Raw genomic sequence first — 23,390 nt, forward strand, 5'->3', positions numbered from 1 at the left:
ACAGGCATGAATTCACCTAGTAGGAACTAGTACTTCTAGCACACCACTAATTTTTAACAAAGTTTCTGACGCAACTCTCATAACTCATATTTTTTTCCTTTTATACATTTTTTAAGAAGCAAGACAGATATGAACTAGTTTAAAATACTGTGATGGAGGTCAGCAACGATTTGAAAGACTGTGCTCAAGACAAGCAAAAATTATTTTCAGAGAAACTGTGAAGATACTATATGAGATCTTAAAGGAGCCTGAATTTTCAGGACATTGTTTGTAAGGGAACTGAGAATTTGTATTCACATACACACCGGGCTGGGAGAGCTGATCCAGATGTGGATCAGAGGATGGGAATGAAACTCAAACTAGCTTTCATTAAAGAAGCAGAGCATGGAAGAAAAGCTCAGAAATTCAGTAAAGTACTCAAGAAAGGAAAAGTCAAATGAACAAGTATAAAAGGGAATAAATATCAATATACAAAAGTGTATCAGAAAATGATATGTGAGACTTCATGGGTGTCAAAGTGAATATTGAAACAATCCAAAGTAAAAAGAATAAATGCTGTCTGGCAGCATTTTAAAAGTTCATATTCAAACCATCAGTAGAAAGCTTCCCTTTCTGCTCTGTGGTTTCTAAGGCCACTGGAAGAGTTTTATGTCCATTTTTGCATGTCACATTTTGGCAACAGTACCAACAAACTGAAAAATCATAAAGAACGGAACTATGAATTCCAAGGAAATGATGAAATAAATAGCTTTTAGCTGAACCAATTAGCTTATTTCTATCAGTGAAAAAATAGAGGGAGCAAACATTTCTCACTGTGGGGAAGTGAGCAAGTGGCTGTGTAGGGCTTAACTGTCTACTGGGGTTAATCTACAACAAGCACATTAAAAACTATGATTATAAAGGTAATTTTTTCTGCCTAGTCACTGAAGGATATGTGAAAAAAAAAGTGAAAAATAGTGATTGATATTAGTAAAAAAATAATGAAATTGCTAAATGAGAACTGGACCATGCCCCCTGGGAGGTTTGTGTAGCCTCTGTCTTCCAGAGATTTCTAAGAGTAGGTGGAAAAATCCTGTTAGGAAACGCTTAGGAATTGTTGGGCCAAGACATGGAGTTTGTACAGGTCTTTTGCAGCCTTATGTATGCGTGTCTCCATTAAAGACTAGCAGGAGGCTCCCTGGTCTAGGGTTCAAATTACATCAAAGGAAGCAAAGAGAAACACATTCCGAGGTGAAATACCTACCTCAAGCCCGGGCATTGGGTTTCTTACATATTTCTGTGAGGAATTTCAGGTTTTCTGCTCCTGAATTATCTGTGCTTTACTTGGAGTATTTCGCTTTCATGTTCCCAAGGATGTGTTGACGTAGATTCTAGGCAAACAAAAGCTGCTGATGCTTTAGTGTCAGGACATACATATTTAGTCTGTCCTTCATGTATATTTAATGTTAGATAGCTTTCAGTACTTTCATGTATGCTTTGTAAGTATTTTCTATACTGTGATTACCACCTGGACTTGTATCTACTGTCAGGAGTTCAGGAAAAAGAGATTTCCTTGGGGACAGATTTGCTTATGAACACATTTAGAATTTGATTTATACCTCATCAGTACACCTAACAGAGTCTCAGCAAGCTATTTTCAGTGCAATGTTCTGGGAGCAACGACCGCTGGAAACCTGGTAACAAGGTGATCCTCCGGTCATTTAAGAGGGCAACCCACACCGTGTTATCCAATTAGGAGAAAGTTGTATTATGTGCACCTGCAGCATCCAGGTGTATTAAATTCCATTGCCCTTTTGTCATAAAGAGCAGCGTTTGAAGCTTTTAACTCTCCTGCCTGCCCCGGTGATTCCACGCGGGAGGGCTGCATCGCCGCCGACTGTTGCGAGCGGTCGAAAATGAGATGTTGGAAGGTCTAGATCATTTCGTTGTGTTTTCAGCGCTGAGGCTGCGCTTGATGGGAGCTTTTAGCGCTGGAACAAGGTGTGACTTTTTTTTCCTCTCCCTGAGGTGAAGAGAGAAGAAAGGGGAGTAGCTGCCGGGGGGCTCGCGGTAGAGGCCCGGGTGCCGTAGCAGCTGGCAATGCCGATTCTCCCCCCGCGGCAAGTACAGCAGGCCGCGGCGGCAGCTCCCGGGCGCTGGGAAGCCGGGACTGGCCGGGGACTGGAAAAGGGAAGTTAAAAAAAAAAAAAAAAAAAAAATGACCCACAAACCTCCCACCTCAAGGCCGTGGGGGGGGGGGCCGGTGACGGGAGCCCCTCGCCATGGCAACGGCAGCGGGTGATGGAGACAGCGGCAGGGCCCGGCCGCCTCCGCCTGCCGCACCGCCGCTCGGGGCCTGCCCCAGGCCCAGCCCCGGCGGAGGGCGGCCGGGAGATGCAGGTGCGGCGGGGCCGGGCGGGCCGCGGCCGAGCAGCGAGCGGAAAGTCAGGGGAGGAAGGGGAGCGGCGGCCGCGGCCTAGCGCCCCGGGGCACGGCACGGCGTAGTGCCCGCTCCCCCCCGCAGCCCGCCCGGGCCAGGCCCGGGAGAGGCGGCTCCGATAACTGACGGGGTTGAGGGGATCCCGTGTTTCGGGGGGAAGGAGCTTCCCAGCGTTTGGCGTCTACGCGGGAAAGGGGGTTTTAGAGTGGCGCTGCTTTGGTAGCTTCTCGAGCCCTTCGGCTTGCGTGGGCCGGGGTGTCCCGCGGGGGCTGCGGGTGTTTTTTTGTTTTTTTTTTTTTTTTTTTTTTTTTTTTTTGGTTTGTTTTTTTTTTTTTTTTGGGGGGGGGGGTCGGGTCCGCCCCTCTGTGCCCGTTTTGGGCGGCACAGCCGTTACTGCTTGCCTCCGTGTCCTGCTGAGGTGCCTACGTATGGTGATTAAAAAAAGATTACTAGGGATAACTTCCTCTGATGCCTCCCTCTGAGAAGGTATTTTTATCTGTGATGAAATTCACAAACTTTGGTTGTTTATAAACAAAACAGGCGTTCTTGGATTTTGAAGAAGGCAGCTATTTCTCATATCAATTATTTCTCTTGTGACTCAACTTCAGGTATGAAAACACTTAATTGAGGTGGTTCATTCAGTAACATTGGCAGAAGATGCTCTTGAGACCTGCTGTAAAAAAAGAATAATATAATGTGCCCTGACAAATCCTGCTTCCTGCCTCGCACTGGATGTTTGTTGCTTTCAGCTTTACTCTGATAATTATTTTATTACTAGTTTTGTTGAGTTGAAGCACATAATTATAGAACGCTTTTTTAAGTGTTATCGTTTAATGAACTCTTTTTTTTTTTTTTTTTTTTGAAACTCTGTTTTCCCTTTGTTTTGTCTGACTTTTCAATGTATCCAAAAGCAAGGGAATTTGCATTAGGGTCTCTCACTACTAATGGAAGCTAACTTGATTACGTTTTCCTGAAAGGATTATGTAATTAATAGATCCCAGGGATGGTTACATTCCACTATATTTCCATAATGCTAAAGCAGTACGAATACACTGCACTCTTAACTTTTGCAATAGCTTCCAGGACACATGGCAAAGCCGTTCTGGCTGATATTTCTGTACAGTTACAAATACAACAAGTTATTGTCCCTATCTCTTGTAAGAGTAACTTGCTTACTAGAAGGCCTGTCCTACCGAAACTTTAAGGTCAAGAGAATCAGCCTAATGCTGTGATAATATCATCTAGAATACCCTAAACTTTTGTAAAAATGCATTATTTGCTTTACGAGAGATTAATTAAGAAAATTTAATGAATTGATATGTGGAGCTAAGGATAAAAACAAAGCCACTATATTAACATTCATTTCAGTTTTTGATCCTAGCATTATTCAGTTGAGAATTCAACTCCTGCTTTTTTGTTTTGCTTTCTTGGGTATGTGGCAATGAGAGGTTAAGTAGTCAGAACTCTTTTTGTGTGTGTGTGTGATTTTCTTTGTTTTTTTTTAAGTGCATAGTTTTGTTGTAGTTATCGTTTAATACATTCATGGGCTGGAGACACTTGCTTCTGTGCAACTTGTGAATTAAGACCATATTAGTATGTGTGTCTTGTTTTGACTCTTTTCTAGAAAGAGGCTTAATGATGTAACTTCTCAATGACCGAAAATATCCTCCTATGTTTTAGCAGCCTGTATTTTGCAGGGAATGGGGTGGAGGGAGATAGAGGAGGATTCTTTCCACACTCAGGTAATTCACAGTTTAATCACTGATGACAAGAAAGCAGCTGTGTTATTTATGTGCAGAGTGACCTGCCTTGATGGAAGTTTTTATTAAACAGGCCAACATAATTATTACCCTTTTCACTCTTATCTTAAATTAGGGAATGTTCAGGCACAGTAGCCCATGTAAAAATAAAGATTCCCTTTCTGCTGCCTCCCCAGTGGATGTACAGTGGATTTGTAAAACAATAATGGGAGATGTGTGATGAATGCCTTTCTGTTAATTGGCATCTTCTCAGGAAAACGAAATTATGACACAAAGAATTGCTCAATACCAGGTGTAGGGCAGTGTAAGCAGGGAAAAGCATTTGATGTATGAGTGAAAAGGGAAAACGTTTAAGACTGCCAGCTGTTTGGCACTAACTTTATTGAAAGAAATAAAATGCCCTCTTCTCCTGTGAAAGATAAAATCTCAGCCTAATTCTATGTGCCATAATTTGGGTGTTGTCCTGATATGAAATGATCCTTAAACTTTATTAGTATTTTGTTCCAAAAGAAACTATATGTGGAAGAGGCCATGAGTTCAGCCTCTGCTAGAGACAAATTGCTGTAAGTCACTGAATTCATGTACATGTGCTGCGGGAGTTATAACTCAGCAGGTCATTGTGAAGAAAAATCCTGCATTCAGCAACGGACATCAAAATGAACATGGGCAGAAAGCTCCGTAATTTGTCTTTCTGAGGAAACATGCAAAGTTGCAAAGAGAGATGGCTGAAGGTGTGGGAACTGTAAAGAAAGTGGGTGAAAATATGGAACCGCTTCTTTAATGTGCAATGAAGAGAGAGAAATTGACTCTTGTGGTGTATTGTTTTTAAGCGATGATTGGGTATCTTTGGTCAGATTAAAAAGCATCCGCTTGCGAACGGGTGGGGGACACACCACTGAATACAGTTACTGAGTGTCAGAGCATGCAGCAGATTGCCTGAGACAGCTGTTACTGTAGTAGAAGGTGGCTGAAGTAATGGTAACAATGGCTAATGACAGCTAACCTGCTGGAAGACAGGAAAAGCTACTTTTTATTTTTATCACTGGTAAGATATTACAAAAAGCTAAAAGACTATGCATCAATGGAAAGAGGAACCAATATACTAGCATGAGAACTACGTGTAGGTTTCTTTAATTTTCTAACAGACATTTCTAATGAGAAGAAAAGGAAAAGTCAAGTATGCTGTCTTGTTTGGAATATGGTGAACAGCTGAGCAATATGTCAATATGGATCGCATTTGCTAAATATATTTGTACAAAGCACGATGTCAAATGTTAATATGGGAAAGAAGGATTTTCCTTAGTCACAGTTAGACAGCGACTGTTTAAAAGGATGTCACAGATCCCTACTGATTTCGGTTTTCAGTAGCCGAAGCATGTATTTGAAAGTGCTTAATAGACACAGGACACATTTTCGAAGAACAGTGACTGGTAATGGAGTGTGTCATCATGACAATTAATATTCAGAAGATTTACAGGTAGGGAAGACCTTTTTCACTTAATCTAGATCAGGCAGTGTACTCTAAACACATTAAGAATGGTAACACTTCGTGACAAATAACAATCACATACCACAGAAGCAGAAAGACATTTAATAACACTGGCGGCTACAGGGCATCTTGCATTTTGTCCAGTGTCCTCCGCTCCCGATATGCAGGGGAGAGCTGGCAAGCCGAGGAAGCAGCAATTGCACGGCTCCGGTTGCTCAGCAACAATTCCAGCTTTCTGCCGGGTGTGTGTGTGCAGGCAGCAGCAGTGGTGCTGTTTCCAGAAAGGTCTCATTTATGGCCAAGGTGTAAATTCCTCTTGGGTGCAGTTGGAAGGTGTGCTGCGTAGGCATGGGCTGCCTGCGTATGGCCCTGAGAGCCCAGCATCACTTACAACTTCGCTTTATTGCCACTTGGGTGGAGTCGAGTGGTTTTGGCGTTTCTTTATGTAATATTGAAATTTGAAATCTATATTTACTGTAATGCTGAACTTACATAAAAGGAAACGCTTGGTTATTGGCGAATACAGTTCTGTTTCTGCTCCTAGGTTTCTGAGTAGATGTTTAAAACACTTGAGAGGTGTTGGGGTGAGGACCTAGGGTTGAAGAGCGGGGCAGGGGACAGGGCTGGGTGCTTTCTGGCTCCCTGCAGTTGGACCACCGGTGCTGAAAGGCTGCAGCTGGTCTGGTTTGACTGCACAGCAAAAAAAGTGGGCGAGGTAACACCCAGCAGTTCTGGAAAATTACAGCAGGGCTCACGTGGTGTTGTGTTTCTGGGATACCCTGTGGATTGCAGGGTATTCTGAGTAGTGGATTAAAAGTGAACAAAAAGTCTAAATGCAGAGAATGGGACTTGGTGCTGCTTATGTGTTCTAGGGTAAAGAAGGGCAGGCGGAGTTGCAGAAGATTTCTTCGAGGCTCTTTCAGGATGGAAAAAAAAAAAAAAAAAAACAAACCCAAACCTCTTCATTTCCTCAATATTTTAAGGACAAATTTGCCCCCAAGTATTTGCTCCATTTGTATGCAAATCAGTTGGAGCTGCTTTTCCTGCTTGGCTGAAGAAACAGAAGGGAGGTGCCCTGTGAAGATGTCAGAGGTGTTCAGGACTCCTAGAAAAGCTGAAGACATTACTGAAGTACCATGATGGAAAATAATATATTACTATGTGGTATAAAGAATATTAGAAACTTCAGGTTCCTGAAGCAATATGTCCTTTGTAATACTGAATGTTGAGTTGTGTCTTCTAGTCTGTATACCACAACAGATTTCTCTGTCGTGATTCCCACACTACTGTTACTGTGCCTTGCACCCATGAACCCAATAGTGTTGTTATGGCAGTTTGAAGAGTGGTCTAAATTGTAATCTTTAGAGTAACTTAAATGATTTTACTTTTATTAGCAGAACACAGGAGAAGCTGTTATTTTATGTCTGAAATATGTGACTCGAGCCTCTTTATGTTGGATAACAGTTTATAAAATAAAATACAGTTTTTCCATAGCACATATGAACAGAGCGAATGCAAATAACCATCAGATTTTTACTACAGGAAAAGTGTTTTATTTAGCAGATAATAGTGGGTGGAGTATGCAGGCTACAGCTGCTGAAGGATTATGAAAACATAACTTGTATGTGCAGTCAAGTGCCAGAAGTTGGAGGCAGTTTGTTTCATCACCATTTGATTCCTAATAATTTATACACCAAAACCATTTTAGACTTCCAGCATGGAGAAAATAACCTAAGTTATGCCTTTTATGAAGTGCATTTGGCATATTCCAAGACAGGAAAGAAGAAAATGCGGAAATCAGAATTTGTCATGTATATTTCTAACAATCATTATGTTGTCAAGTTTTATTTCTTCTTCCTGCTCTGAATTGTTTTCTGTTTTCAAAGTTTTTGACCTCTTCAAGAAGTGTGGTGGGGTAAATTGTTTATTCATATAAAGTAGGTCAGGAAGCACAGAACTCTTCTGTATTAACTAACTTCTTGTCCTGTTATTTCCTATGAAATTTTGACTACGTCGTACAAAGGATGTACGAGTGAGAAGTTCGTATCGACAAGGATTAGGAGGATTTGTAGCTGATGGTATACGTTAACTCCAGTGGTGAAAGATTTTTTTTTTTGTGTGTTTGTTTTAGGGGAAATAACAGGAGGGTGGCAGGGAGAAGGGAAGGGAGAGAGGGTGCTCTTTCGAGTGTGGCCAGGTAGAGCAGTGATGGGTCCCAGCTGAGCGCCCTTTTGGGCTGGCCTGTCTGCGGGTTGCAGGTGCAGGCCAAGGGGAATAATGGCAAAAGCAAAAAACCTTTCACAGAGTCTCTGGAAAACACCCCCAGGCAGCTTGAGTGCAAAGTTACGGAGCTGCAGGCAGCAGGACTTAAGTATTAGTGAGGTGAAAGCACCTGGAGGTACCATGCAGCAAGATGGTTTTAGATTTGTTGGAATTTAAAAGCTGAAGCTTAAATCTACTGAAATACATCAAGGGCTTGTTACAGCCTCAAGAAAAAGGTAAGCTTCACTTTACATGTGGTGGAGTTATTGTATCTCCCTGCCAGGTGATACCCACTACCTTCTGGACGATTACTTAACTGTGGGGGAGAGGGAATTCCTGCTAAAAGCTGAGAAACTGGGGTTTTGTGAGTGTCGGTTTGGCTGCATGCAGTCAATGCACTAACTACAGGTAAAAGCTTTTGTAATCTTCTTTTGTTTTCTCAGGAGCACTGTTACAAGGGTATTCAATTAAGAGAGTCCTTTTAAAGTGTGAGGAAAATGTGAATAAGGGGGGTTGGATGTTAACTTCCCCCTGCCCCAGCCCCAAATCGCTGGGTAGCAGTCATAGGATCCTACTTAGCAAAAGGCACTGGAAGTGCTGAGTAAAAGAAGAATCTTGATACAATGGTATGTTAGGGAACAGCCTCCAAGGGGCAGTAACAGTAGCTATCTAAATCTTGGGTTAATCAATAAACAAACCTCCGAAGGCTTAGAGCAAGAAGTGCCTTGTTAGAAGAAGACTGGTTTCAGAAAGAACCAAAGACAAAAGCTTTACCAGAGAGGGGAAAAAGTTAATTACACTGCATTAAAGAATCTATGGCCGGTGATTATTACTTTTTTATTTCTCCAGAGAAAGAGACGAGTTATGAAAGCAGACACTACTATGTTGGTTGGTTGATAAATGTTACGTTTTTCATGCCATAGATGTTACTACTAAATCTTGCTAAGAGGGGGTGTTTCATTATGAGTCAAAGAATTGGTTAGCTTAGATTAAATATACTTAGTTGTTGCAGGACTGTTTCATTGAATTGTTATCAAACTCAAATTGTAAGAACGTGAATAGGTAAATTTTCCATTAAATGGAATCTTATGTGGTGGTAAACAACTCCAAATGTATAGACTGAAAAATGAGCGAGACTTTTTTAAAGGCTACTTGGAAATAAATGTTAATTAAGAAGGTCATAACCTTATTAAATAATAAACAAACATACATTTCCCCCCATCACTTTCTACGTTTTGAAATGTATGTGTTGGAGTTGATTTCCTGTAGTTGTACATGTATTAGTAAACTATGGGGAGGAAAACAAGGAAGACATTTTATTTTCAATGTTTTCAAACTAAAGACTTCGACTTCTTATATGAGCTAGTAATACAGCTGAACAAATATCTCTTTTTTTGAGTTACTGTGGAAGAAATGTCATGAAACACTTTTTTTTTTTTTTTTAGTTAGTGCTACTTTCAAAGATGAGCTGGTAGACCATCTACTAAGATTAGTAGGAATAATCCAAGGGGCAGCTGGAGGTTTAAATAACTTCCAGGTGACTGGAAAGAAAATGCCAAGCTCAGCTTAGCTACTGGACTGTTTTAATGACTATATTGCTTATAATGGAGTGATAGAGTAAAATGGATGTATCTTTTTCTCAAAATCTGTAATGGTATAGATGTGTTATACACAGGTTATTTGCAGCCTGATTGCTGTATGGTCCAACTTTAAGGTTTATGTTTAGACTTGATCTTAAAGGTCTTTTCCAACCTAAATGATTTTGTGATTCTGTAGCTTACCCAGTATGAGTACAGCATGTCTTAGATGCATAGCTAGCATCTATTTCTGCAGAATAAGATGTGATTTTTTCTTGTGACCCATAGGTCAGATGAGTTACTCTTGTGAGCTCAGTGCAGCTGTGATTGGACTCTTAAAGCTTTAGAGCAATTTAGTTCAGCTGTGTCTGAACAACTGTAATAGCTGTTGATTGCAGTGTGAGCATACTGCTAAACTTGTAGTGAAAAAGCCGGAATTCAGCACAAGTAATCAAAAACTTGAAAATGTTAATATCACTTATTAAAAGGGACATAAAAATTCCACCACTGCAGCTATTTTACTTCTGTGGGGATCCAGCTATGCTTCTGGTGCTGGCAACTAAGCTTAAAGAGATTTGGAGCACCTTTCAGGGTCTGAATCAAATGGTCTTGTCTGACTGCCCTTGATAGCCAGACAAAAATGTGAGGTTTTAATTGACAAACCTTTTTGTCAGTAATTCCATGGAAAACAGATTCTTCAAATGGAGACTTTGTTATTAATACTACGCTACCCAGAAAAATCCCAGTTTAGTACAATCAAGCTTTCATTTGTTGACTTACTATCTTATGTGGTTTGTACTAGCGAAAAATCAGGCGTGAATTTTTAAGGCTTGTGTTGCTGAATCCCCTTCTGGGTAAAGTAAATGAAGAGTAGTAGAACGGAAAATATGAATCGCTACATCACTGTCTTTGCTTAAAAGGGTAACAAAGCAGCTTGTAGAAAGCAGTTACTACCTGTGAAAGTATTTACTACCTCGAAAAGAGATAAATCGCACAGTCAGTTTGCCCAGTTTGCCATGCTGATCCGGGAAATTTATGTCAATTATGTCTTGATAGGCTGCATCAGTAGAGGAAGCTATCATCCTCTGAAAATTAAAGGCAACAGTCTGGAAGTTAAGTGTTTATTGTGTGTATAATGCTAATCTGTACAAATAGATGTGGGGTTTTTTTGATCTTTATAGTGATAACTTCAATAAAAAAGTTGCATTTTTCACAAATTTGTATTTTCTCATCTAATTTGCCTAAAATGGAAGTGTTTTAATTTTAGAAACCCGTCTCTTGCAATCTTCTGTATTTGTTAGACTTGGTGTCGTCTTAGGCTTAACGGAAGAAGTTTTAACCAGTGATCTAACGGTAAATCCTGGAGATCCATCTCGGATGATGACTCTCATTCCATAATTCAGCATGCTCAAGAGCTACAAAAGGTGGCTAATGCTGTTTCGACTGTAAGATTCGTGAAAAGTTGTAGAACAAGGATATGATCCAACACAGAGCTCTAACAGTTCTTCATTTCTTGGCTGTAAAGATGACACGCTATTTCTCTGGACAGCTCTGATAGCCCTTGAAAACAGAAAAGCAAAAGCAGTGTTTCTGTAACGCGTGATTGTTCAGGTTGGCATGGTCTGTTTACTGTCTGTTGGAGAGTTGGTAACTTCCAAACATGAAATAGATGGAATGGAAACACTGTTTGGCTCAGCACTGCATGCTACACAGATAGCTAACAGTTCTTAACAATAAAAATCAGTGATTTGTGCTATTTTCTTAAAGCTAAATGTTTTATTTAGTGTATTGAATTTCCTCAGATGGAAGGAAGGAAATGTTTCCTGGCTTTCTAGAGAATACACAGCGACATCATCTATCAGCACTGAGTTGTTGACCCCATGTGGCATAAGACAAGGCAATATTTGGAAATACAATATTAAAACTTCTGCTGTTGTGCTGATTAAGAAGTTGAAGTTTTGGTTCTAGGATGGATAAGGATGTACTTGTGACCTTTATGATACAGTAACTTGTCTGCAGGATAACGTGCATGTTAGAATGAGGTAGTCAGTTCTTACAGAGAAGTGGTGATGAACAGCACATCTGAAGGAGATTGCTGCAGAAAGAATGCTTAGACTACATTAGAAATAAAGCCATGTATTTCAGCTGCTGTGTAATGTAGTAATCACTCTGATACAGTAATTCTCAATATAAATTTTGCCATCCTGGACCACCTTGTATAGTATTTAGTGCTGTATACATTACAGATAGGTTCATACAGTGTTCATTTTTTCTTATTGCTGAATTCTTATTGCAGTAGTTGAAATAAACCTAGTTTTCATCCCTTCCTTTCAGAGGAGTCCTTAAGGATTGTAAAGTAGTTGTATACCTCTAAAGGTTTATGTAAAAGTTCAGGCAACTGTACTGAGATGATTTGATGAACACAAGAATTCAGTGTTTGGGTTTCAACACTGTCATTCTTGCTTAGACAATTTGCGTAATGATAACACCATATATTAATCCTATATCCACACACTGAACGTAGAACAAGGAGGATGTTTGCAACCACTTAAATATAATATTTTCCATAAATTCCTCTTGACTTGGACATATTTGCCTTGTTTTTTGGAGGCTTTACTGTCTTAATAGCAAAATTATATTTTCAATATAAAAATGAATGGATGTCTGCAATGCAGAACATGTAGTCTGATGAGAGATGGTATAGTCACGCTTAATGCTAGGGCATTTGTAGTGAGCTAAATGGACAGACTGCTCCTTGCTCCATCAAGAAAGATAACCAAGCTGCAGGAAAGTATTTGTGATAGGGCTGTATCTAATACAAATGACCAAAGTTTTGGGACTGGAGTATCAGGTAAAAACACTCAAGTTGCTATAAAATATACATATGAATATGCAGCCTTTTTACAGCTAGCTAATCACCAGAGATGGACTTATTAAAAGTAATCGTCTGACAGTTATGTAATCAAATGTATGAATATGTCTGTCTTTCTAGATGGGAAAAGCTTTGAAGAACAATTAAGACAGGAAACACATCCCCCACCCTCCCAATATTATCTATTCTAGGACTTGGGTCCTCTGTTGTGATTGCTGGAAAGCTTCTTAGAAACTTTCCGAAGAAATAATGATTTATCTCAGCTATGTCTGCCCTCCTGCAGAATTCTGATTTAGCAGCTTCTAGTAGCTGCATAGATAGCAAAGGGCAAGGCAGAACCAGGTACTTTGTTTCAAGAATGATGTGTTTTTTTTTTTTTTAAATCTGGATATAGTTACTATAAATTATCAGTGTGAGCCATTGAGGCAGTAATATAACATGACTTGGAATCCTGAATGGATTGAACAGATTAGTTATATGTGGAAAGGTAGGTCAGAGCACAAGCCTAATTTGGTATAAGACCTCATATTTGATGGCTGACACACTTTCACTGCTGCTGTTTGGAGCTGGTGTGCTGGTAGCACTGTGTAGGCATGGCTGCTTGTGCTTAAAAAAAGACATAACGTGAGGCCTTTTGTAAAACAGGGAGGTGATTCTCTTTCTTAGGGGTCAAAAGGAATGTCAACCATATTTTTACAGTGAAGTATACATAGTGATCTGGAGGCATGGTTAACTTGCTTAGTGTGAATTCAAGGCAGTGGGAAAACCCTGGAAGTTTGTGATGGAATACCTGCTGTGCAGTATTTTGGTAGCCAGACGGCTTGGATTTCTTGCAGGGAACTGAAAGAGTTGGGATTTTTTTTTGCCTTGGACAGGGTATTTAACTGCAGTTTGAAATGCCAAAACAATGCTTAGGCAACTGGAAAGGCAGTTAAACTGTATTCCAGTTTAGGACTCACAGGGACATGGCAGTTTTCAAGTCAAATTATGTTTTCATTACTATTTCTCTGCTAATATGTAGAGATATATGGCCATAGGAGGCTCGATTGTTCCATTGTAAAGGAAGTGGTTATAATATTAAACCAAAGCAAGATTTTTAGATATAACTGGAGCTAAAGAACAGTTTAAACTTCAGGGCCACTCTGAGTAAGCTTTGGGTTAATACGCAATCTGACCTGAGAGGTATTCCCTTTTGACAGCATGGAATCAAAAAATACATTTAGCCTGCCCTGCTGACTGCTGAGACGGTGGTTCTAAGCTGGACTGTGCATTTGCCTAAGAAAAACCACATACTAGTGAAACTTCTGAAGGACTGGTTCTTGAACTTTTGAGGTATAAGTTAGCACCAATTAATGAAAAAATACGGAGTTGGGTGAACGTGAATCTTTTGACTTCAGAGTTTCCTTTTAAAATGCATGGTTTAATGTTAAAGCAGTTCTGATTTAATCATAAAAATACTGAATTCAGAAACGTGTTTCCAAGTTAATAAGAACACCCTATCTTAGCTTCCTGGTGGGGCCTGCAGGGAAGAAAAACAACTTTATTTCTAAGTTTACATGAGCTAAAAGTTAATTAATTCATGAACTATTATTACAGTGATGCTGTATTTGCCATGCAATGGTTTGAAAAGAGAATATTTTAAATGTTTAATGCTGGACAACAGCTACTGAATACCATCATTTGCACTTCCATTGCAGATGGTATCAGTGTTGTCTCTGTATAGGAACCTGTGAGCTACTTTGTCATAGGAATGGCTGGTGTGTACATGTGTGTGTACATATATATGTGTCAGATGTTGTCTGTTAGATTTTTCTACCTATAACCAAAGGCTTGCTGATTCACGTTTTTTTGACGTAGACTGCCGAGAACTTTTGCAGTGACAGAGAAAAATGGGGGCAAACTAGTTGGTGCTATAAGAAAGAAAAAATATGTGTCACTATTTATATTTGAAATGTAACCTATGGTAGTTTGAAAAGGCCTCAAGACTGAATTGTTAATTGGCAAACATTGCTTCCAAGGGAAGTAATTGTCAAGAACCTTGCTATAAAGAGAAATCCAAGTATTGGATCCTCTTCCATAGGAGACCTTGGATTTATGCCAGGGACCTGTTATTCTGCTTCAGAAATATGGGAATGAGTGAATGAGGCACTTGGATGTTTTTTCTCCGAGGGGGGAGGTATGAGGAAGAAGAGGAATGGAAACACGTTCTCATGAAATCCTCAACTAGTGAACTTTTGTGATCCAACTAAGCAAATGTGAAGAATAGGTGGGAAATTTGGGGTGGGTTCCAGACCTCTGTTGAATGTATGCCTAACTGCTGCTAGCAAAGAAGAAAAATCCAGACAAGCTAGGGAGGCTGTAGAGCCTCAGGATGAAGTTTTGCATTGAGACTGATCCTGTTTTGTGCTTTATTGAAATCACAGAAGGTCTGCATCTTGCGCTTTGCTTGTCCCAGGCCTAGGAGTTCTGTGATGATGGAGTAAATGTGTTCAGTGATCCAGATAAGAATATGAAGGAAATTCTTACTTTTTTGCTAGTTATTATTTAAAAAGTGAGCAGTTGTTCGCCTTAATTCTTAGTGGGCAGACTGGGGCCTGGTTTTTAGTTCATGTGATGTCATGTATCTGTAACTGAGCCCTTAACTGTAATTGATCCTGGATGATCACTAATTTCTATACGTTAGCCAGTTATTTGCAAAGACAGAAATAGACTTCATGGTAGTAATGATCAGCTCAGAGGCCGTCGCTTTATATGTGAAATCAGGATTAAGTTTTTTCTTTTTCCATTTGAATTTTCATCTGCAACACTAATACATAGTTGCTCAGTCTTGGAAGGTTCTGTAATTCTTTGGTTATCCTTATTACCTTGAATAACTTAGCTTTGCAGTCTCTGTCTCTCTCACAGCTTTTCTCTTTTCCACCTGACTGTGTGCAGATGCCTGGAGAGCTCCACTTACACCTTACACCTGTTGCTGTAACAATTAACTATTCATTTTATTCCTAACTTCTCCTTTCCAAACATTTAATCAAATTCTTCACCTATGAAGGGTCATTTCCCTTATGCTTTTGCTAAAAACATTAAAACATTTGATAATGGATCATTCCTTTTTGCAAATCCAGGTTACGTAGCTCAATCTTCTTCATACTAATGCTTATTAACCCCATTGGTGAACCTCAGCAGCTCATAAATGTTTCTCCCTTTCACAAAAACATTGTTGATTTTTCCTTGGGAAATTATTTGAGCTGCCCCTTAATTCTGTTCTTTATTATAATGTCTGTTATTTTACCTAGTCAGGCTGCCTCATCAATTGTTTCTCATTCAGCTAGCCCTGAAAACGCGCATTTTACCTCAGTGACCAGTTCTCTGATACTGATACAGAGTACATGTCACGTTAAGCAGTTTTCCTTTTTGTCTTGGAGTTCCTTTAGAATTTTTGGGTAGCTACCCATCTTCTGCTGCATTACTTACCATTGATTTTTAATTTTTTTTTTCTTCTGAGCCTTAATGTGTTGCCATTTAAATGTGAGGCTGCTACGAAGGAAATATTGAACTCTCCTGAATTTGTACACGTTTTTGCTGCAGCAGTCTTCTACTGCATTCTTGCAATATTATGATTTTAAGACATTCTGAGAAGTTTCCTCCTTCTGTGATTCACGGTGAAGGGGACCTCATTATCAGCACTTTGTATTTCTTATTAGCTGTTATTCAGACTTCTTCAGCTTGCCTTATTGTATCTTTGTCTAAGCTGTCATTCACCTGGATTTTTTTATTTATCATTGTTATGCCAGCTTTTTGGAGGCTGCCTTCTTGCTTTTACTCTACTGTTTAGCTATGTTGGCTGGCTGCTTATGCTTTTTCTCAAGTCTTTCTCAGTAGAAGCTGTGCAGTTGCTCTGCATTTCCAGTATAGTGTTAAATAATTTGCACGTTGCCTGCAAAGACTTTATTCTTTTGACTGTTTTTTACATTCTTATTTTTAGTGGTTCCTCATTTTGAAGTAGCATTTTACTGCATGGCATTTTCTCTCTAACACTAATGTTTTTAACCTGATGATATGCCCTCTTAGGGACAAAGGTAGGAGTCACTTGCTCTCTTGTATGTGTTTGTTTGTTTGTTTTTTTTTTTTTTTAATAATAAACTTTTTGTGACTATTAATGATGTCTAAAAAATTTAGTATCAGCATCACAGCCTGAGATGGTATTTCTCTACTGTTCATGGAGACAGCTGAAGTTGTTTGCTGATACTCTTCCTCTCCGTGAGGGCCCTTCTCATCACTGTCAGGGTGTCAATACTTCCATCCTAACCGGGCAGTCAGTAATAGCATATGCTATGTCGATCTTGTTTACGACTGGAACTTCATTCCATTTGGCTTGCCGACGTTGTTTGAACACCAAGCTCATTTACAGCAGTGTAGGCTTTTCCATGTTTCCTGTACAGTACACACCTGGATGTACGGCGCAAGGTTACCAATGATACCCTCCTTATGCTGAGTTTCTAGTGCCATTGTTACAGCAAGGTTTTTGTTCAAAGATAGCATCCCGGTTCCCCCAGCTTTGTTTCTAGGGTTTCTGCTTAGGTAGAAGCAGGTATGCACTTTGGCTTTCTATTTCCTTCCACCCTGTTCAAAGGGACAGTATCAGTTCCAGCCTTTTGCTATGGTTTGTAGTGTGACACGTGGTGACCTCTGCTCTGTCCCATGTTAGGGCTCCCTGTACTTCATACAAGTGGTTATGTATTTTGAGACCACATGATCTTTAGGACCTGATAGCTTTTCCTCAGGCTATCTTTAAAAACACCCTTCTAATCTTTTTTTTTTTAAGAGTAAAAGCCACAAAGTCTACCTAACTTCTTGTGGTTTAAACCCAGCTGGCAGCCAAACACCACGCAGCTGCTCACTCACCCTACCCTGCCCTGGAGATGGGGGAGAGAACTGGAGGGGTAAAGGTAAGGAGACTTGTAGGTTGAGATAAAAATGGTTTAATAATTGAAATAAAATAATAATAGAAAATACAAACAGATAATGCACGATGCAGTTGCTCACCACTTGTGAACAAATACCCGGCCCATTCCTGGCTAGCAATCCTGGAGAAGAGAAGATGCTGAAACCACAATCCTGGAAGTGAGAGCATGAGCTTCCTGGCTCAACCCTCATCTCTATATGGAACATGACATTACATGATACGGAATTTTTAATTGGCCAGTTTGGGTCCATTGCTCTGGCTCTGTTCCTTCACAGCTTCTTGTATACCTGCACACTAACAGGACATGGGAAGTTGAAAAGTCCTTGATTTCTTAGCAACAGTTGAAACCATCAGTGTATTATCAACATTATTCTCATACCAAATCCCATAATGATTCCAACACACAGCACTATTCTCGCTACTAGGAAGAAAAATTAGCTCTATCCAAAAGCAGGACATTTGTTTCTTCCAAAACCATTCCCTGCATTTCAGGAGTGTCCCCAGCTTTTAGTGAATCTAGATCCTGTTTCCCTCCCTCAATTGCGTGTTGAGAATTTATCATGCTCTTTGTCTGCATTGCTGGGGCTGTTGGGAACATTTGAGCAGTGTTGGGGATGTCTGAATAACCAAAGGTGGTGTATTTTTGCCTTTGATCCTTACTCTAGCTGAAGTTGATGGGCACAATGTTCGCATAATTGGCAACGGAAAAGGGCAGAGGAGGTGTGAGATTTTGTAGTTCCTTAAAATGGAAAATGTATTTCTTGTGTGGTTAATTGAACTGAAATTGTCTGTCCTCATGGTGATGTCTCTTCATCTGGTAAGACCTACACATCCCGTCTGTCTTGATAAGCAGAAAGCTAGTTGTGTATCTGTCTACATAATATATTCAGTGTTTTATATTTAAATTTTATTTTCTTAGCAGTGGATCAAATAGGCGATCAGATTCTGGGTGACAAATGTCTTGCCTAAAGCAGACCAGGGAATTACACTAGGATTTCCTACATGGTAGGTTAATGCTTTAAGCAGTACTATCTTTCACCATAAGATGCTTGTTGGGCAGCAAGATGACATTGTTGTAGGTTAAAATCTTACTCCTATCTTATTACCTCATCAAACAAGAGGAAGAGAAGTTGTATTTTTCATCTATAATAGCCTTTTTTTTGTTTGTTTACTTGTTTGTGCTGAAATAATACATTAGGTGGCTGACAAATCGTACACTCATTACATGTGTAAGACAAAAAGCATTTTTTTGGAATGACAAGCAACCCAAAAGCCTACTAGTGTAGGAAATCACTAAATATGTTGAAGTTTTAGTTTTCACCAGAGCAGTTCAAAATCCTTGACTTAAATAACATCGAGGCTTTAATATCTTTAACTTTGAAAGCAGCTCAAGGTGAGGAGGCTCAAGGTTGTTACTGGAGTTGTATGAAGAGAATGCAGCGGAGTAGTGTATGCTTTTCTTTAAGTTCCTCCACTTCAGTGTAGATTTTCATCTGTGATTTGTGAGTGATTATCTCTGTAAAGGACAATTCCATTTGCCAAATTTTATATAGATTGTGTTTTGTGGTCTGGTGAAAAGCAACAGTAATGTACACTTTTGGCTTTTAACCACTAGATGGTAGCTAACTACTATCTGTACTTACCCATAATAGAAGAAACCTTGTTGCTGAAGCTGTGCAGTGTAACACTATCAAAACACGTTTTGACATTGTGAAGTGAACTTTAATTCCTAAACGAATACGACAACTTATTATTTTAATCTAAAAAGTTTTTCTCTAATGCAGTTGATTGTTTGCTTCGTGGTTTTACTGACCCACATAGTGGTCATTTACTCAATCTGATTGAATGTTCTGTAGGGTGGTGACCATAGACAAAGATATCTAGAGACATGTGACAGACTAAGATTATTCTGAGAATGCTGAGTTATAATACAAGATTGCATGTCCTCCTGAATGTATATATTGTATTATTAAAATAATGCAACTTCACCATGGATTTTACACTCCTGAAGCATCTGGGGAGGCAAAGTTTTCTTCAAATCACATATCTGATTGTGCATCATGAATAAAATAGAGGGTAAAAGAGCAGGGCTTTTTCTAAAAGCTGATTAAACACTGCAAGAAAACTTGTTTTTTGCAAGTGATAAAAATGTTTTTGTTAGTGTTAAATCTGGTACTGTGATAAAACAAGGAGTCCTTGATAAGTTATGGATTACAAGACCCTGCCTTAGCAAGAGCTGTTCTGTTCAAAAATCTTTAAAATGAAACCGAATTATTTGGCCCATTTATGTAGCTGTGATATGCTAATCAAGCTAATGCTCTTGTGGATGTAAAGCAAATTCCTAAAGCAATATTTTTATAGCAGTTATCAGCTATACCAAACTTAAGGCTGAGCATTATTTGTTTTTGTGGCTTGTAAGGCAGAGAAGCAGTGCAAGTGATGAGTCTTGCATATGGTTGTACTAACGGTGTGCTGAAGTGGAGCTGCTGGAAGTCTGCCTTTTGATCTGAGGACAAAAGTGACCTGACAACCAGTTAACTACTGTCTCAACCACTGCGTTAGTTTGAGTTTTCCTTTTTAACACATAGTGAGTTGGAAGATCACAGGAAGTTGCTTTCCATAAACAGCAAAAGTCTTTCCATGACTCTAACCAAGATGCACATATTATCTAGTAGTGTAAGGGCAGTCTACATAAAAGGTTGTGAGAGCTGACTGAGGATATAGTACAGCTGCAAAGAGGTTTTCTGTGTAAATTAGTGTTTTGTGTTTATTTGATATGAACACATATATGGGTCTACTTCATGAGTTAGATTATTCTCTGTCATGATTGCTAGTCATTTTAATTTTGCCAGCCTTTTAATTAATGTAAAAATGCTGCATTCCAAGTTAATTAAATGACTGAGATTTTTGGAGTTTGAAGACTGTTTCTTTTTGCTGCTGATAAATGATCTGACACAGATGGTCTGCTGGGCTTGCCCTTCATAAACAAGAACAAACTAGTTGAAGATGTGGAGGTCAAGGGAAGCCTTGACCGCAGCAACCATGAGAGTTGTGGACCTTCAAACCCTGAAAGAAGTGAGCAAGACAATCAGTACGGTCACAACCTTAGACCTCGGGACAGCACATTTTTTTTTTACTTCTTCGGGGATCTGCTTGGCAGGATCCCATGAAGGACTACACTAGAGGGAAATGGGACTGAGACAGACTTTGATCTGCAAGAACAACGTAATTGAACAGCCCGTCTTTGCATTCCAGTGTGCAGAAGGAAGAGCAGGCCTTGCAGGAGGCCAGCATGGATGAACACAGAGACCCTGTCTGCTCTGAAACATGTAAGCTTCCACAGAAGGTAGAATCATGGGTGGGCCACCCAGGAGTAATATAGAGAAAATGCCCGAGTGTGCAAAGGTAGAGTTAAGAAAGCTAAAGCTCAATTGGGGTTCAAACTTGTGAGGAAGGTGAAGGGAAATGAGAATGGCTTTTCTAAGTACACTGGCAGCAGAAGAAACTGTAGGCCCACTGCTCAGTGGGACAGGGGACTAAGCAACAAAGAACGTGGGAAAGGCTGAAGTATTCAGTGCCTTTTTTACCTCAGCATTCCCAAGCTGGGTTTGCCTTCCGAGTTTCTTAGGTCTTCAAGCCTTCTTGCAGAATGTATGGAAATGAAGGATTACCCATAGTAGCCAAAGAGCGATGTTAGGAAGCACTTAAGACAGTTGGGTGTATGGAAGTCCATGGGAGCAGATACGATGCACCTGAGGGTGCTGGGAGAGGAAACAAATGTCATTTTGAGGCCTCTCTCATCTTTGAAAGGCCAGATGATCTGGGGAGGTTTCTGATGACTGGCAAAGTACAAATGTCACAGCCATCTTCAAAAAGGAGAAAAGGGAAGATCCAGGGAATGACAGACCAGTCAGCTGCACCTCAGTCCCTGGTAAGGTTGTGGGGCAAACTTTTGCAGGCCATTTTATGGCATGCGAAGGACAAAGAAGATGATTGTGAACAGCCAGTGTAGATTTACTGATGTTAAATCCTGCATGACCAACCTGATGGCCTTGTATGATAAGATCACTGGCTATGTAGGCAAGGGGAAAGCAGTGGTGGTGTTTATCTTGACTTCAGCAAGGTATTTGACCAGGTTTCCCATAATGTCCTTAGCATCAAACTGGTGATAGTAGACAATTAATCAGTCCATATAGTTTGGGTGGAAAATGAGCAATAGAAGCATCCTTCCAGTGATACCAAGTCCAGCTAGTGGCCAGTTGCTAGTGATGTCCCTTGGGGATTGATACTGAGGCTAATACTGTTTAGTGTTTGTGAGGACAAATGACCTGAACGATGGGGTAGAGCCGGTTCTTTGCAAGGCTGTTGATGTTAAACTGGGGGAGAGACTGATATGTGGAGGGCAGGGCTGCTGTTCCAACAAACCTGGACAGGCTTGAGAAATGGACGGACAGGAATCTCAAGAAAATCAAGGAAAGAAGATGCTAAGTCCTTCAGTTAGGCTGGAATAACCTTGTATGACAGTACAGGCCAGTGGCCAACTTGCTAGATAGCAGGTTTGCAGAGAAGGACTGAAGGGTTCTGTTCTACGCCAAGCTGAATGTGAGCCAGTAATGTACATCACAGCCAGGAATGCTGGCCACAGACTGGTCTGAGATAGCCAGCAAGTTGACAGAGCAAGTTCAGCATTGGGGTCACCAAGATGGTCAGGAGGCCAGAGTGCAGGATGCATGAGAAGATAAGGGGAGATCTTATTGCAGCCTACAGCTGTCTGATGGCAGGGTAGAGACAGGACAGAGCTGAACTTTTCATGAAGGTGTATGGTAAGAAGAGTCAACACAGACAAGCTGGAACGTAGGAGATTCCAGTTAGGTGGGAACAATCTTTATGTTGGGTGGACAAACGCTATTACAGTGGCCAAGGGGCTGCTGAATCTCCATCCTTTGAGATACTCAAAACTCAACTGCACACATCTCTGAGCAACTTCCTCTAACTCGGCTTGCTTTGAGCCGGAGACTGGACTAGATGACTTCCAGATATTTCTTTAAGCCTACACAGTTTTGTCATTCTGTAAGTTAGTTGCTATGACCTTACATCATTTTATGAAAAAGCTTCATGGTTCTTCGGTGGTTCTTTGAGAGATTTATTTAAGCTGATTTTATTCCTTTGTTTTTTTTTTACAAAGAGCTTTTATTAATGCAGGACGAAGTTAAGCCTGTTGGGCTGAGTTTTTATATTTGAAATCGTAAATATCCTGCAAAGAAGTAAATAATTCCTCAGTATTCTGAATATATCCAGCCATTAACTCAACATGTCATATTTAATAGCATGTTTAATTGTAAAAGAGAAGGCTATGAATGCTTACTTTTACACTAAATGCATTTTTTTCAGTCTTTCTCTTTCAAACATGTATGTACAGTGAGATTTGACTATAGTAGGTGGGGAAAATTATGTGAAAAAAATCAGATAATGTGGGGAAAATGTTTTTTTTGCTCATGATTTTTATCAGCACTGAGCTTGTCAAGTGATATTAGGCATGATTCACATTGATATGAGTGGAAGCAGAAATATTTAGGGGCATTGTAAGCCTGAAGTAGCTATAAAAATTTATTGTTTTTCTTGTTTCTAATATTGGATCATTAGTTTGTTTTACCTGGCATTTTCAGGAGGACATCAGATTAGATTCTGTTACTGAAATGGAAAAAATTAAGGCTATTGTAAGAAGAAAAAACTTAGCTTTCCTTCTTGAAGAAAAATTGCTGCATTAAGCAAGCATTGTACAACTGAAAATAACTGAGACTGAATGCGCTTGTATGAAAAAATATAAATAGAAAACTTAGTAATTTAGTAGTCTATAGGTAAAAGCTATTTGAAAGCTGCTTGACTGCTGTTGCTATATATTTAAACAGTCATCTGTGACAAGGAAACAAAGATGTCTGTTGACATGAGGTTTACTTAAGAAGGCTAAACACAAATCAGCTGAGTACTTATAAAATTGACTATTGCAAATGGTTATGTTGCCTTTGAGCACTGTGAATCCTACTGAGTGGT

General features: G+C 39.8%; 1 protein-coding gene across 1 annotated transcript in view; it reads left to right on the forward strand.

The window, feature by feature from the left end:
- Positions 1-2,285: 2,285 nt before the first annotated feature.
- Positions 2,286-23,390, forward strand: part of DNAH5 (dynein axonemal heavy chain 5) — a 149,798-nt gene continuing 128,693 nt past the window's right edge. Inside the window, exon 1 of the mRNA XM_042806932.1 lies at positions 2,286-2,379. Coding sequence (XP_042662866.1) covers positions 2,374-2,379 — 6 coding nt within the window. The 5' untranslated portion in view covers positions 2,286-2,373. The remainder of the gene's footprint in view (positions 2,380-23,390) is intronic.

This window comes from Tyto alba, unplaced genomic scaffold (assembly GCF_018691265.1).
Source record: "Tyto alba isolate M040663 unplaced genomic scaffold, T.alba_DEE_v4.0 Super-Scaffold_48, whole genome shotgun sequence".
Lineage (NCBI taxonomy): Eukaryota > Metazoa > Chordata > Aves > Strigiformes > Tytonidae > Tyto > Tyto alba.